This window comes from Barbatula barbatula (assembly GCF_947034865.1).
Source record: "Barbatula barbatula genome assembly, chromosome: 16".
Classification (NCBI taxonomy): Eukaryota; Metazoa; Chordata; class Actinopteri; order Cypriniformes; family Nemacheilidae; genus Barbatula; species Barbatula barbatula.
In genome coordinates this window covers 20,644,356-20,657,710 of record NC_136779.1, presented here as the reverse complement: position 1 = coordinate 20,657,710, position 13,355 = coordinate 20,644,356, and the positions used below count along the sequence as shown (strand labels likewise).

The following is a 13,355-nucleotide window of genomic DNA, read 5'->3' as shown; positions in this document are numbered from 1 at the left end:
ACAGATTGAGTCCAGCAGCTCCGCTCGTTCGCACTCGGCGCTCGCTAACAAAAAGCATTCGACATTTATTCATACACGATCTTATAACACCATGTGTCATTAAAGTGTATAAAAAGTACTAAAAAGTCATGTGAAAGGCTCTATAATAATGTTGTAGGAATGATTCATATTATTATTACTGTTATTGGCAACAGCTATAACAGTTATCAACAATTACAATAATGAAAAACTGGTTATGTGAACATTCAGAAAAATATGCAATCACTGTTAATTCATTAGTTGTCATTTGTAAATTGTATATATTTAAACACTTAAAAACATGTGACAACTTGCCACTTTTGCAATGTGACTACCTGCCTTGACCTGAAGAAAAAATCTTCTTTAATTATATAGTTTACTTTCGCCTTAATAAAGCCGCTGTGTTTATTGTATTATTTGCGTGTTTACCAACAACAAGGTGTTCTGAAATTTGAATGCAATATAATTATTTCAATTTAAGTCAGATTAATAACTAGCCGTGACCCTTTTGTACTAGAAACAGTGTTTGAGTGCACTAGCCCAGTCACCTCTATTGTAACAGCGCTTAACAACGATTTCATTGTATTCCATTAGCAATTTTGCAATTGAATTTATGTTTAGATATCAGATATCACATCATTTTCTTCGGAGTAGCATCTTAGTTTTTCACGTCACGTTTTTGACCATTAATTATGACGACAAAAACAACTGTTAGTTAAAAATAGGACTGTTCATTAACAACCATTCTTACTGTTTAGTAAGAAACAGACATAGAACCTTATGAATAGTTAACAGCAAAACTATTAATTTAAACATCAGTTATATGAAAAATGTATCATTTGTTCCTAATCATTTCAATTCCCAGATACGCAGTATTCACTATTAGAATATATAATAGTAGGTTATTGGAAAAGCTTTAAAATGGTTATCTGTAGGTTTTGAAGGTAATGTCAATAGTTGGTCTTTAATAGTTTTATTTGTATACTACTCCTTAACTTTGTGCAGCTGTTCAGGAAATCGAATGGTCTTTTTTTAAAACACAATTGCTTGCCTGAAGAATATTTTTTGTTACAGATACACATTTAGTTGCATGCTCTTTCTCAATAGACTTGGGGGAAAATTCCAGGGAATGGCATGTGTCACCAAAAGTGCCCTTGTTTTGTCACATTGATGGTGAGCATGTTTGTAGTCCGGGCCCAGACTGTATGCAGTAGGCAGAGGAAGGAATAATAAACTTCATTCATTCAACTATCCAGCTTCTTTTCACCTTCTGCAAGTGCCCTCTTAATACAACCCACAAGTGAGTAAACTTTACTCTATCATGTGTCTGTTTACTGTGTGTATTTGTGTTTATTTATTTAGGTGGTTTTTATCAGATAATGCCAGCTGTCATTTCTGTAATAGCAACAATTTGAATGCTTTTCTGATGTAAGGGGGCTTACCCAAAGACACCTCACAAGAATTTTCTAAATTCACAGTAACAGGTTTAAGTTATGAGGGTCCATCTGAACAGTTTGCATACTACAGGTACTTTTTTAAATACCCAGATGAGCAATGCGTTATACTGGTTAAAAAAATAGGCCTTTGCATGTCCAGTGTTAAGAATGACATGGAAGCGTGTGTTAATGTGTATTTTTATATTGCATAGAGAAGACTGACAGTCACGTTACAAAGTTATTACAGATGATTCGAGTTTGTTAATGATTTAAATTAGCTTTTATTTTTAGATTAATAGCTTTTATGTTCATTTTAGTTCAAGTTTAGCAATTTTGGTATATGCTTTTTTCATTTTATAAGTTATTTGTTTATTTTTATGTTGCTAGATAAGATTAATTATTTTAGTTCTATTTTAGTGTTTGTTTGTTTTTTAAAATGTCATGCTTTAAACTCATTTCAGTTCATTTTTGAGGACACATTAACATTTTTCATTTAGATTAAGTTTTCTCATTGTCTAGTTCTCATTGTTCTTAAAGCGACAACAATCATATTGAATGCAGGCACTAATGGCCAATAATGGAGGGTAAAAAGGTAAAATAATGAATAGAGAACAATTTTATTCATTTCCTTAAGATTTTTTATACACAATTGGAGCTGTGTACAACTGGTGGAGAAAGGTGCAATACAATACCAAGATATAGAAAGAGAGCTATAGAGAGAGAGAGAGAGAGAGAGTAAGAAGAGTAATATACAGAGTTGTGCATGATGAGGACTATTTTGGATTGGCGGCAGTCAAACTGCCCAATGGAAAACAGGTCAGTAGGACCTTTCGGAGGTCATCTTGGGTGTTTGGTCTAAAGTACATGCCTCGTAAATGTCCTTCGTTTATTTCAAAACCGCAAGAAAAGGTCAAGTTTACATTCAACATGCAAGTTTCATTTCCAGTTCAATCAACCAAATGGACCGCTTCTCTGTGGATTCTCAAGAAACTAAATAAAACAAATGTTTGATGCACATCTGTAGGCAACAAACAGAACGGACGTTTAAGTTCAACCCCAAACTCGTGCAGGGATAAGAGCAATCCAGTCTGGGAGCACAACCAAACAGATTGGGATTCTGCTCATTTCACGTTAGACAAAACACAACAGTTTCAAGGGAGAGTAGAAAAAACGTCTGTCAGTATCACTGCTGTTTATTAAATATTATCTTGCATGAACCGTTGTACCATTTAAAGTAGTATTATCAACCTTGTAAAGACAAATGCGTGTTAAAAGTTATAATGCCCCATTGACACCCTGTCCCATTGTTAACAATGTAATTCATATTTCCAAAAGATTCCGTTAAGTGTGGATCACCGTCAAGGCGTTTGGGTTTTTGTGATTATTGACAGCATGCCACAAATACTGGTGACAGGATCGATTTAAAACCAGAAGATACTTGCAAATAAGGAAATCTGTTGGTGGTAGAACTTCCTCTTGGTTGTAGAAATACTGTGTGATAGGACTCTCTAAGGACAGATGTATTGTTGAGTGTGGTCATCGGTCCCTGCCATCACGGTTCCAGACACCCTTGATGTCCCCTCCCCCCTCTACCGCTTTTAGCATTTCTAAATGGCTATATTTACCCCCAGGCCTGTCACGCTGGCACTCTTCTTCAGAAACACACACACACATACATACAGTGGACATGTGACAATCTGTAACAAAGACAACATGTGCAACCAACCGTTATATTGGCTCGTGTGGCAATAAATGTGGAATCCACAAAGGTGAGTATTCCTTTGAAAATGACAAAAGAAGGCAGAGACACGTTCTGGCACTGGTGAAAGAGATGAAAGTAGCTCTATTTCTCATTAATCTGAAGCGTTGGCTAACACATACAACCTATGAAGTGCTGCCTTATATGAGCAAAATTAGAAATAACAAATGCAAGGCATGAAGTGACAGAAAGCAAAAGGCTGCTGGGGATAAAATCTCTGTTAGCTGTAAGATGCAAACTACCAAATCAAATTGCACGGCAACAAACAGATACATTTGTTCTGTTTTGTAAAATAAATCCTTCTTTATCCCTTTTTCATGATCTTCTGTGTAAAATTAATTTGGATCCAAGAAATATGTTCATTGCAAAGGCATTCTTGGTGAAATAAAGTTGAAACATGTGAATACAATTCAATAAATAAAGCACAAAGCGATGAGATATAACATGTAAAGGGTCTGAAAATGAAAAGAAAAAAGCAGCAGAGGAAACAAGCTCCCGGTCAAACGCGTCAAAGCAAAAGTCGTTTCGTTGTATATCACGCAAGCCATCACGATACTGTAATATCTCCGTGAGTGACTGTAGACATATTCATCCTAAAGCGATACATATATTTTACTACCGTTTACCCAATAAACTATTGTGGATTATTCATTCATTTACAACATGTACAGTATGTGACTGTATTCCACAGAAGAAACAAAGGAAAGTATTTAGAAAAATGTCTCAGAGGTTTTACTGTATGTCCATACAATGGAAGTCAAAAGGAGTCAATGTTGTTTGGTTACCAACGTTCTTTAAAATAACTTATTTTGTGCTCTGCAGAAGAAAGAAAGTCACACAGGTATGGAATGAGTAAAAGCTTAAAGTTTTTTCAGGGGTAAACTGCGTTTAAGTAAATATAGCTCATCATAGGGATGGGTAGCAAAGACCAAAAATAAAGCAAATCCAGTGCTTGCACTACTGTGGCCAACAACAAACCTCAAATTGCTTTAAAGGTCTACACTGGGAACACGAAAGAAAGAAAAGCAAATCCATTTCCCATAATCTATGAACTCATGAATAGTACGCTCTCTGCTGGTAGCTACAGTTACTGCACTGTAGTGACGTCACTGCCATACGTCTCAGAAACGGAGCACATTGCTCAATCATAACCCCTCCTACCGATGTTCGACTCCGGGCAGACAGATGTTTAAAAACTAAAACCTGATCTACCTCTATTTCTGAAATATATGTACACTTCAGGTCCCGACGGATATAAATGCATGACATTAACAACTAAAGTGGAGATACTCATCGACAAAGATGGTGTTAGTTCGTGCACCATTTTTAAAGAGAAGTGTGTTGATAAATGCTAATTTCCTCTATTTAACGAATCTACAGAAGGCAAAGCTTAGTGAATGCAAACATCAATCAAGTTTCAACAACAGCACAGTGGCACATCCTTAGAATCCGACCAAATGAGAACCTTTCTGTACAATGCAAAGTAAAGAGGTCAAAGGTGAAAATAAACCTTAAACACAACAAAACCAAACTCATAAAACTTCAGTCCCGGGACACATGCAGGGAGCCACTATGATTGAGACCTGGGTCAGTTCGACTCCCACTTGTCCTGATGGGAAGGGTATCAGAGGAGGGGTTGGGGTTCTGAGACTGTCTCCTCCTAGTCCAGTTTCACTCCAGGCTTCTCTGTATTTAGGAGGTGAAGGCTGTCATCTATGAGAAAACTGTTGAGAAGAATAGAATAACATGGTTTCTTGTAGAGTCATTTTTTCAAATGGATTACATTTAAATTGATGCATTTGGAATCTTTTATTGACTCGATACATGAACTTTGCACTGTAAACACAATGCTCGATCAATTAGGCAATAGCAACAAAGGATATCAGTTTATGCTTTTAAGAGATTTTTAGTAATATATCTAAGAAAGATGTGTTTAAATGTGTGCATTTCATTTGGGTTTTGCAAATATCTAACCCATAAAAAGTATTACCTTGGTATCAACTTTGACAACACATTGTTTATTCATTGAAAAAGTAGTGTTCCATCATACAGTATGTATCTAAAAAAAATGTAAGCCTCATATGCAAGCGATCATGCTGATGCATAGATCTACACTGCCTTTTCAGAGTATCTACTGATCAGGCGAGCACATGTACCTGTAGAAGAGAAAATGGACGGGTACTGTGCTGAGATGCCAGACAGCATGAGCGTCCAGAACCCAGAAGAGTGGAGGGAAATCCAGCAGCTCCAGCAGGGCGAGAACGTGCAGTAAAAGCACCACCATACCACACTTCCACCAGTACGGCAAGATCCGCCGGTTCTGCCAACACCAGGACAGCCACCACAACAGGTTTATCATGCCTGAAGTGACAGAAAGCACAGCACCACCAGAGGGGAACACAGCGGAGAGGTTGGGTGGGTGAGAAGCTCTAAGACAACTCAACACGTTGACAACATCTAGTGTTTTCACTCTAAACTAGTGCTGGGTGGTACGAGGATATATAGGTCAGTGACACATATGTTGCTTTTAGAAATAAAACCCTTGTTGGTTTCATCAATTTTTGACAAACATTCATACAATTTTCATTTAAATCAAAGAACTTTACAGACCTAATAAAGTTAAAAGTAGGTACATAAAGAAACTTTAAGGTTATAGCATCTCATTTTGTACCTACCTAAGATGTACATATCACTGGGTGTATTTACATACAATTAAATACTAGATACCAAAATTCAGTTTGTTGTAGTTAAAACATTCACATGGCAAATCAAACCAACAAAGCAGTCCTTATTCATCCTTAATTTGGTTTACTTTGTGTTTTTGGCCAATGGATCACACTTAAAACACTAGTGTAGGGATGCAATGTGCAGAGTTTGTTGTCTCTCAAGGCAAAATGCTGAAAGGATATTAAACAGGCACTATATTGCACTGGATACTCGCGCTGAATTATTTCCAATATCAATAATCATGGTCATTGACATCACGTAATTGTCACTACAGGTAAATTGCAATACGCAATAATCCGAGAAAAGACTGTTTAAAAGGAAAGTGACATAAGGGTTATATTAAAAAGTTTTAAAGCAACACTTTGTATACTTCAAATAATGTCTCTAAAATGACTTAACTGAATAAATTCTACTGCCGCTGTTAGCCGAGCAGCCTCATAGCGGCTACAACCACACTCTGTAAATTCTGTGTTCAGGTCGATACACAAAGCCCCGCCCATCCCCTGCCTGCGGAAGAGTGCGCTATGATTTCCAAACAACTTTTCTGGATTCACCGGTTTCATCAGTAAACAAATTAATGTGTATTGTGCTTATGCAAAAGCATTATTTACAACACTAGTAACAGACAATTGTGCTTTTCATTGTTGCAAAAGTTCTAAAGTATTGCTTTATGGCGCCATTTCATGAAAGTCAGACCTTTTCCATTTTTAAGTGCCATAATCGGGTCTCTGTTGCATCTGCCAACCAAGAAAAGGTGGCAACCCAGTAACTTTGTTTATGTGAGCCTATCTCTGCAAGCCTGTGAGAAAAAGAGGCTTTCAGATTCCGCTTCCTTGCTGATTATTATAATATTACCGCCTGTCTTTCTGAAAGTGCCCACCCATGGTGCTGCTGCCATTCTTGTTTCTGCGTGTGAATTAGGTCCGACACCATGGCAAAGGTAAACAAAGCATGCTAACTGTTCTGTTGTTGGCTGAACAGACCAACACAGAACACCAGCCTCACAGGAGCAACGGATTTATATGGTGTGCACCTCTGTTAGCCAATAATAAAGTTAAGATGCATGTAAACAAATGTATCATCCACTTCATGTCTTACCTATGGAGGCATTGGCTGCCATGTTGTACCCATAGTCAAAACTGATAAATGTCAGATAAGAGACATGAGACGTGAAGGCCAGAATAAGCAGAACTCCCACCATACTGGAGATCACAGGCCTCCGTAAACCCAACGTCCTATAACACAAACATAATCCTCAAATCGCCATTTTGAACCCATGCCTCCACTCTTCGATATAACAGCACTGCGTGTTTACACACCTCACACAGCACAAGTAGATGGAGTACAGAATGACAGCTGAGGCACAGAAGTAATCCATCTTCTATAAAATATAGAGAGAAAATCTATAATTAACACCCTTGACACCTCTTCATTTTTTTCACTATTAAAAAATATAGTTAAACATTTTCTTTTTCTAAATTATCAAGACACCATGAAAAGAGGATCATTTACTTTGTATGTTTCTAAAACAGCAGATAGAATAGGGCTATCAACTTAGATGAAAATTCTGCCATGAATTACTCACTCTCAAGTCATTAGTCAACCAAATTTCAAAGGGCCGAAAGTGAGTAAAGACATTGAAACGATTTGTTTCTGCGAAAATTCACAAGAGCATCCGGGGTCAGCACCATGTGCGTGTGTCAAGCAGTGTTGGAAACTTACACGGAAGTCAGGAAATTGTTGAATTATGTCTGCATTTCTGTTTGTTTGCACACAAAAAGTATCCTCGACGCTTTATATAATTAAAGCTGAACCACTGGAGTGGCATGGACTATTTTAACAAAGTCTTTACTCGCTGTCTGCGCTTTGAACTTTGGTTGCGTTTCAGTCAATGGAGGATTCAGAATTCTTACATTGCGTTCTTAAGATAAACGGAAGTCTGAGGGTTGACATACGACTTGAGAGTAATTAATGACAGAATTTTCATAGTTTCAGAGTATCCTTTTAACATGTTGATTTAGTACAGTTAAGCATTGAATTCCCCTATAGGCACCATGCCTCGCCAAACACTAACAGCATGACAAAAAAAGCTGTAATTCTTTTAACAGCGTCCTCAAAAATGAGTCACTGAATCAGTCAGACACAAGGACACATCCAAAGCATATGTGAAAAATCTGAAAATGTATCTTACCTCTGTTAGGTAGGTGTCTCTCGTGTGGAACACCGTAGACCAGAACCATGCATTTAGAGAGATCTGCGGACAAATGCAACACAAACATGGCTAATGTACAACATTAGCAGAGGTCTTGATATGGGAATCAAAAGTTCAATTCAGATTCCGATTGCAGTGGTTTAGAATTTTCTTTTATTCTATCAGCAACATAAACATTTTTTTATGTGTACTGCAGATTTCATTGGTGCAAGATTCGGGAAAACAAGTTTTAGCATTTTATTTTCCTCCTGTTTCCAAATACATTAGGGATGCACGGATATGTACATTTTGTTCAAGGTAACCATTAGTTCTATTTTTCCCCTGAAAATCATGTACCAAGCCTACTTTACACTAGTTAAACATTCTTTAACTTTTAAACTTTCCTGGTATGTTTCTTTAATAAACAAATTATAGATATTCTTCCAGAGCAACGCAGAAAAGTGTTCGAAATAGCCAGAAGTCTAACAGGTCAAAAGACAGAAAGCATTCTGACAGCAATTGGCTTTTAACAATATGTTTAGTTCATATAATTTACACATTGACAAATATCTACATAGTGTGCCTACATTAACAATGTTTTGCTTATAGCAGTAAGTTATTGATCATCACAGAAAGACAGTACTCTATTTTAACGGTGGGCAGCGAGCAGCTGAAGTAGCTTACATGAAAAGATATTCATATTTCATTATCAACAAATACGATAAAAAAATGACCATGTATCATCCGATACCGATATGGCAGATTATATATCGTGCATCCCTAAAATACATTATTATTCTTGCAGGTTTATTTGCAATTACTTTATTTGTAAACTAGTTCTGCCTCACCAGCGAGAAGGCTGTGATGGTGTAGTACATGGGACTCTGACGGGGCACGGCACTGCGGTATCTCAGCAGCATCAGCAGACAGGACAGACCGTTGAGCAGAGACGCCAGAGCAGATGCAGGCTCCTCAAAACACAGGAAACGGGCAAATGGCCACTACAAATAGTCACATAGAGAAATACAGTAACTACCAGGATAGAACGAGAAAGTATGAACATGACTTAACATTTCAAAATGTTTAGGGGCAGTTTCCAAGACGGGCCTAAAACTAGTCCTAGACTATTATAAATGTTACAGCTGTCTAAACTTAAAACACACCAGTGCCATTGTTTTGTCAAAAAAAGTTATTTTGTTTTGCAATGTTTGTCTCTAAAAACTACTTAAATGTCCTAATTTAACTAAGTCCTAGTCCTGGCTTATATTATCGTTTGTTTTAGATGTAATGTAATGTGTATACATAATTTAAGGTTAAAAAACGCAGTATTTTCCAAATACCGTGCATGTTTGTATCTCCTCTTTGCCCCACCTCTCTGAAACGTTCAGATTTTTACAAAGCTCATCGCTCTGAAAAGTGAGGTGTGCTAAGATTGGCCAGTGTGACGGAAATGTAACGCCTCTTACCCTATTTGGAACATCAGGCTCCAAAGCAATTGTACTGAGAGGTACGCCCACCTTAATTCGGGCGGTTTTAGTCAAATCAATTTACGAACTGACATATTTGTGGGGGAGTGGTTACAAGAGGCGTTTCAGGCTGGTATGGGTGAGCATTTCCTTTTAGATAAAACACATCTTTTTTTCGCATCAATTTTTGCAATTTTACGTGTCTTATACATGCATGGGCAACTTATAACACAGCCAAGACACAGAAAAACAAGAATTCGCACCATATGACCCCTTTAAAAAAAATCTTCTTTTATGTTCCGCATGAGAGTGAATAAATAGTAACAACATTTTTTAAAAGAAAAGAAGACTGTTGCTTTAAGAATTCAGACCCTAACCTTCCCGTGAAACTGTGGTACACTGTAACCCTCGGCCTGGTATAGACCCACTGTGGTCCACATGCACTGATACTTGCAGTCATCACGACACGTCCATCCTGAAAAATCAGAGACTACAAATGAGCGACTGCGCAGAACAGACTTCAACATTTATTTGTGCAGACAGGTCATAACTCGATCTGAAAAACATCACAAACTGAATGAAAACTAATCAAAACAAGGCATTGGGGAGCAATCCAGTTAAATTTACAGAACTCATCAAAGCTCATCGTAAGAGTTCTTTAGACTACTGATGAGATTTCATTTGTGTGATATTTTTTGGCCATTGAACAAAAACGCAAAGGCGTTGCAATTAAAAAGGACTGTAGACAACAAATATGATGAACAAATGATGTTCATATAATGAAATCTCTGGGTCATTCCACAGAATTTGGGCAAACTGTTGTCTCAAATAAAAAAACATTTTAAAAGCATTCAAGTATTCAAATCTTAGTTGTTTACTAAGATCCTTCTATCATCTATTGAAACACACAATAATACTTATAATACCAGTGAGCTTATCAGATGTTTTTACCGCATTTGACATATGCAAACTTTCATCAGTTTTGGAGCATCTTCAAAATGTAATTAATTTAGAAGATTATAACAAACAGAGCAATTCACATTATCTGTGCTCGGGGCGGGCCATGATTAACAACATACCTAATTTTTCCCTATAACTCAAAGAAATATAGAATCTTATAAATAAACTATTTAGAGCTAGTCAATATGCCTTAACCCGATTTTTGACAGTAACTCAGTGCCAAAACGACACTAAAATGGTTGTGTTTAGTGCAGTTGTTTCCAAACAAATTCCAAGATGTTTACGTAATTTTTTCATTAGTTGGAAAGAAATTAAGGGTTTGATGTAAACATTCCAGGATTATTCTCCATATAGTGGAATTCAATGGACTCCAAACGTTTGAAGGTCAGAAGTATAATTTCAGTGCAGCTTCAAAGGGCTTTAAACGATACCAGAGGATGAACAAGGGTCTTATCGAGCGAAATGATCAGTCATTTTCTAAAAGAAATTATAAATGTATATGCTTTATAAAGACAAATGCACGCCTGGCTTTGTTCTGCACAGCGCGCTCATGACTTCACGTAATAGGCAATTACATGGAAAAGGTCACGCTTTGCGTAGGCGGAAGTACAGAGTCAGTGTTTACAAGTTGAACGTGCAATACTAAGTCAAACGCCATTTACAAAAAAAGGAGTTAAAGGGTAAAACAACGATGTCGGACGATTTTGAACTTTGAGCAAATTTTTTCACCCTGCCCTACCAACATCAAGCGTGACCTTTTCAACGTTATTACGAACGTTGAACAGAGCAAGGTAAGCATTTGTGTTTATAAAGCATATAATTTTTTTCAATTACCGTTGATTTCAGTAGATAAGACCCTTATTCATCATCTGGTATATTTTAAAGCCCTCTGAAGCAGCACTGAAACTGTAATTTTGACCTTCAAACATTTGGAGTCCATTGAAGTACACTATATGAAGAATAATCCTGGAATGTTTTCATCAAAAACCTTAATTTCTTTTCGCCAAAAGAAAAAAATACATAAACATCTTGGATGACATCGGGGTGAGTAAATGATCATGAAAATGTATGTTGAACAGTTTACAATTACATTCACGCATTTGGCTACTTACATTGCGTGATACTATTTCTTTTTGAGGACGTGCAATCCCTAAAATCGAACCGCGTGCAAGTGCCGAGCTCTAACTGAGCTACAGAAACAGGAAAGTTTCATTTCTTAGTTTCATCAAACTAAGAAAAAAGGTTCCAAACCACCATGGTACTGAAGTATACCTGTCCGACCAGCTAAACTATATCTTGACCAGACTGGGGGACAAGGTGAACCAGGTCAAACCAACCATACCTGTCACAATATCAGATAGTTACTATGCAATTATCATTGCAAAAAGAATTCAGATTAACAATATTACTGTGATATAAAAATAAACATTTTTGTAAAATAAGGTCACTTGGTTCAAATGCTACTATTGTTAACTGTTAACAATAAGAAACAAAAGCAACTCCTGACTCGAAGACATAATAAACAGTATTTCAACACTATAGGCACGTGTCATAATTTGATAAAAGTATCACTCTGAAAAAAAGATCAACTCAGATTGAACATAAACTGACATGGCACCACACAATGCATATAGTTACATGTGAATTTCATCAAATGACGTTGCAATTTTAAATTCAATACTGTTTTCATAGAGAATTGCATACAGTAATGCAAGTACACCATCAAGTAGCTGTCATTGCTGTGGGGCTTTTCAGGGGAAAGTAATTTAATTACATATCAGATAATCCAACAATACAGTATGTTAGTGTAACGTTACCTGTGAGCGCCATGTACGGAGGCTGGGTGGACTGGAACCCGCGCAGTCGGGCCCCCGTGCAGTTCGTCAGGACACACAGTTTGATGCAGTCGCGGTAAACCGGCTCTTTATCCCCCTGAGAGGCGCGAGCCGGAGCCGATACGAGAAGAGCCACCGCGGACACCAGTAACACCACGCGCGTCATGCTGCTGTCAGTCAGTCAGTCGAGATCAAAAGGCGCAACAGAGCGACATCAGGCCATTAGAGCGAGTCGAGTGACAGACATGACACGACAGGGTTCGCCACCGCTGTGTCCTTTGCCTTGAAACGACGCGTCACTTTATTTATAACGCTGCACTTTATGCGCTGCCCGGGCAACAAGTTTCACTTCACGAGCGAGATGTTACATTTCACTTCTAGGCAAACCCGGAAGTGCAATGAAGTGCGCATGCGCATCGGTCTCTCAGCCTAACGTACACAAAATAAGTGCTTGACTTTAATAAAACACCGAATAAACGTACTGGAAATGCTGACGTGCAATCAGGGTTAAATTATTTATTTTCTATTTCATGACAAATACAGTGGACCCTTTAATAAAAGAATGCAAACACAACGGGAAAATCCTTTGAAATGTTAAAAAAACAAGTATTATTGACAGCATAACAACAACAGTATTAGTCCTTTATGCCCTGGTGAAAAGGTCAGATATATCTGGCCCACACCACACCCGAAGAAAATGGCGAGCAGAAAAAAATCATCTAAAACTTGACTTTTGCCTACTTGAAATGGCTACTGAATTACAGTATCAGTAAACATTTTAAACAATGGTAGTTACATTGTTGTCCCAGTTTTTGTTGCATATTTAATTTGAGGGTAACAATATCATATCTTTGGCAGTCCAGTGCAATCCTTAGTCGAGTAACAGACATTAAACATCCCGCTTTATAGTGGATACTCAAAATCACAGTTAACATTGTTAATAGACAAAAACTCAAGATAACC

At 37.4% G+C, this 13,355-nt stretch overlaps 1 protein-coding gene across 2 annotated transcripts; it reads right to left on the bottom strand.

Annotated features, from left to right (window-relative positions):
* Positions 1-2,048: 2,048 nt before the first annotated feature.
* Positions 2,049-12,823, bottom strand: pgap3 (post-GPI attachment to proteins phospholipase 3). 2 transcript variants are annotated; one of them, XM_079476204.1, is made up of 8 exons: positions 12,375-12,823; positions 9,975-10,072; positions 8,980-9,132; positions 8,132-8,194; positions 7,260-7,321; positions 7,039-7,175; positions 5,370-5,533; positions 2,049-4,937 (listed from the first exon to the last, which is right to left on the bottom strand). In XM_079476204.1, exons 1-8 carry the CDS (start codon positions 12,556-12,558, stop codon positions 4,923-4,925), a joined length of 876 nt encoding a protein of 291 aa, XP_079332330.1. In that variant the 5' UTR covers positions 12,559-12,823; the 3' UTR covers positions 2,049-4,922. The 2 variants fall into 2 exon arrangements, with proteins under 2 accessions (XP_079332330.1, XP_079332329.1); XM_079476203.1 differs by having other exon boundaries at positions 2,050-4,937; positions 5,370-5,574.
* Between the last annotated feature and the right edge of the window lie 532 nt (positions 12,824-13,355).

Coding starts and splice junctions, on each gene's coding strand:
- pgap3 (XM_079476203.1), bottom strand. CDS start 12,558: ATGACGCGCGTGGTGTTACTGGTGTCCGCGGTGGCTCTTCTCGTATCG. Junction 9,133..9,974: donor TACCACAGTTTCACGGGAAG/GTTAGGGTCTGA, acceptor GACTATTTGTAG/TGGCCATTTGCCCGTTTCCT. Junction 7,322..8,131: donor GAGACACCTACCTAACAGAG/GTAAGATACATT, acceptor TATATTTTATAG/AAGATGGATTACTTCTGTGC.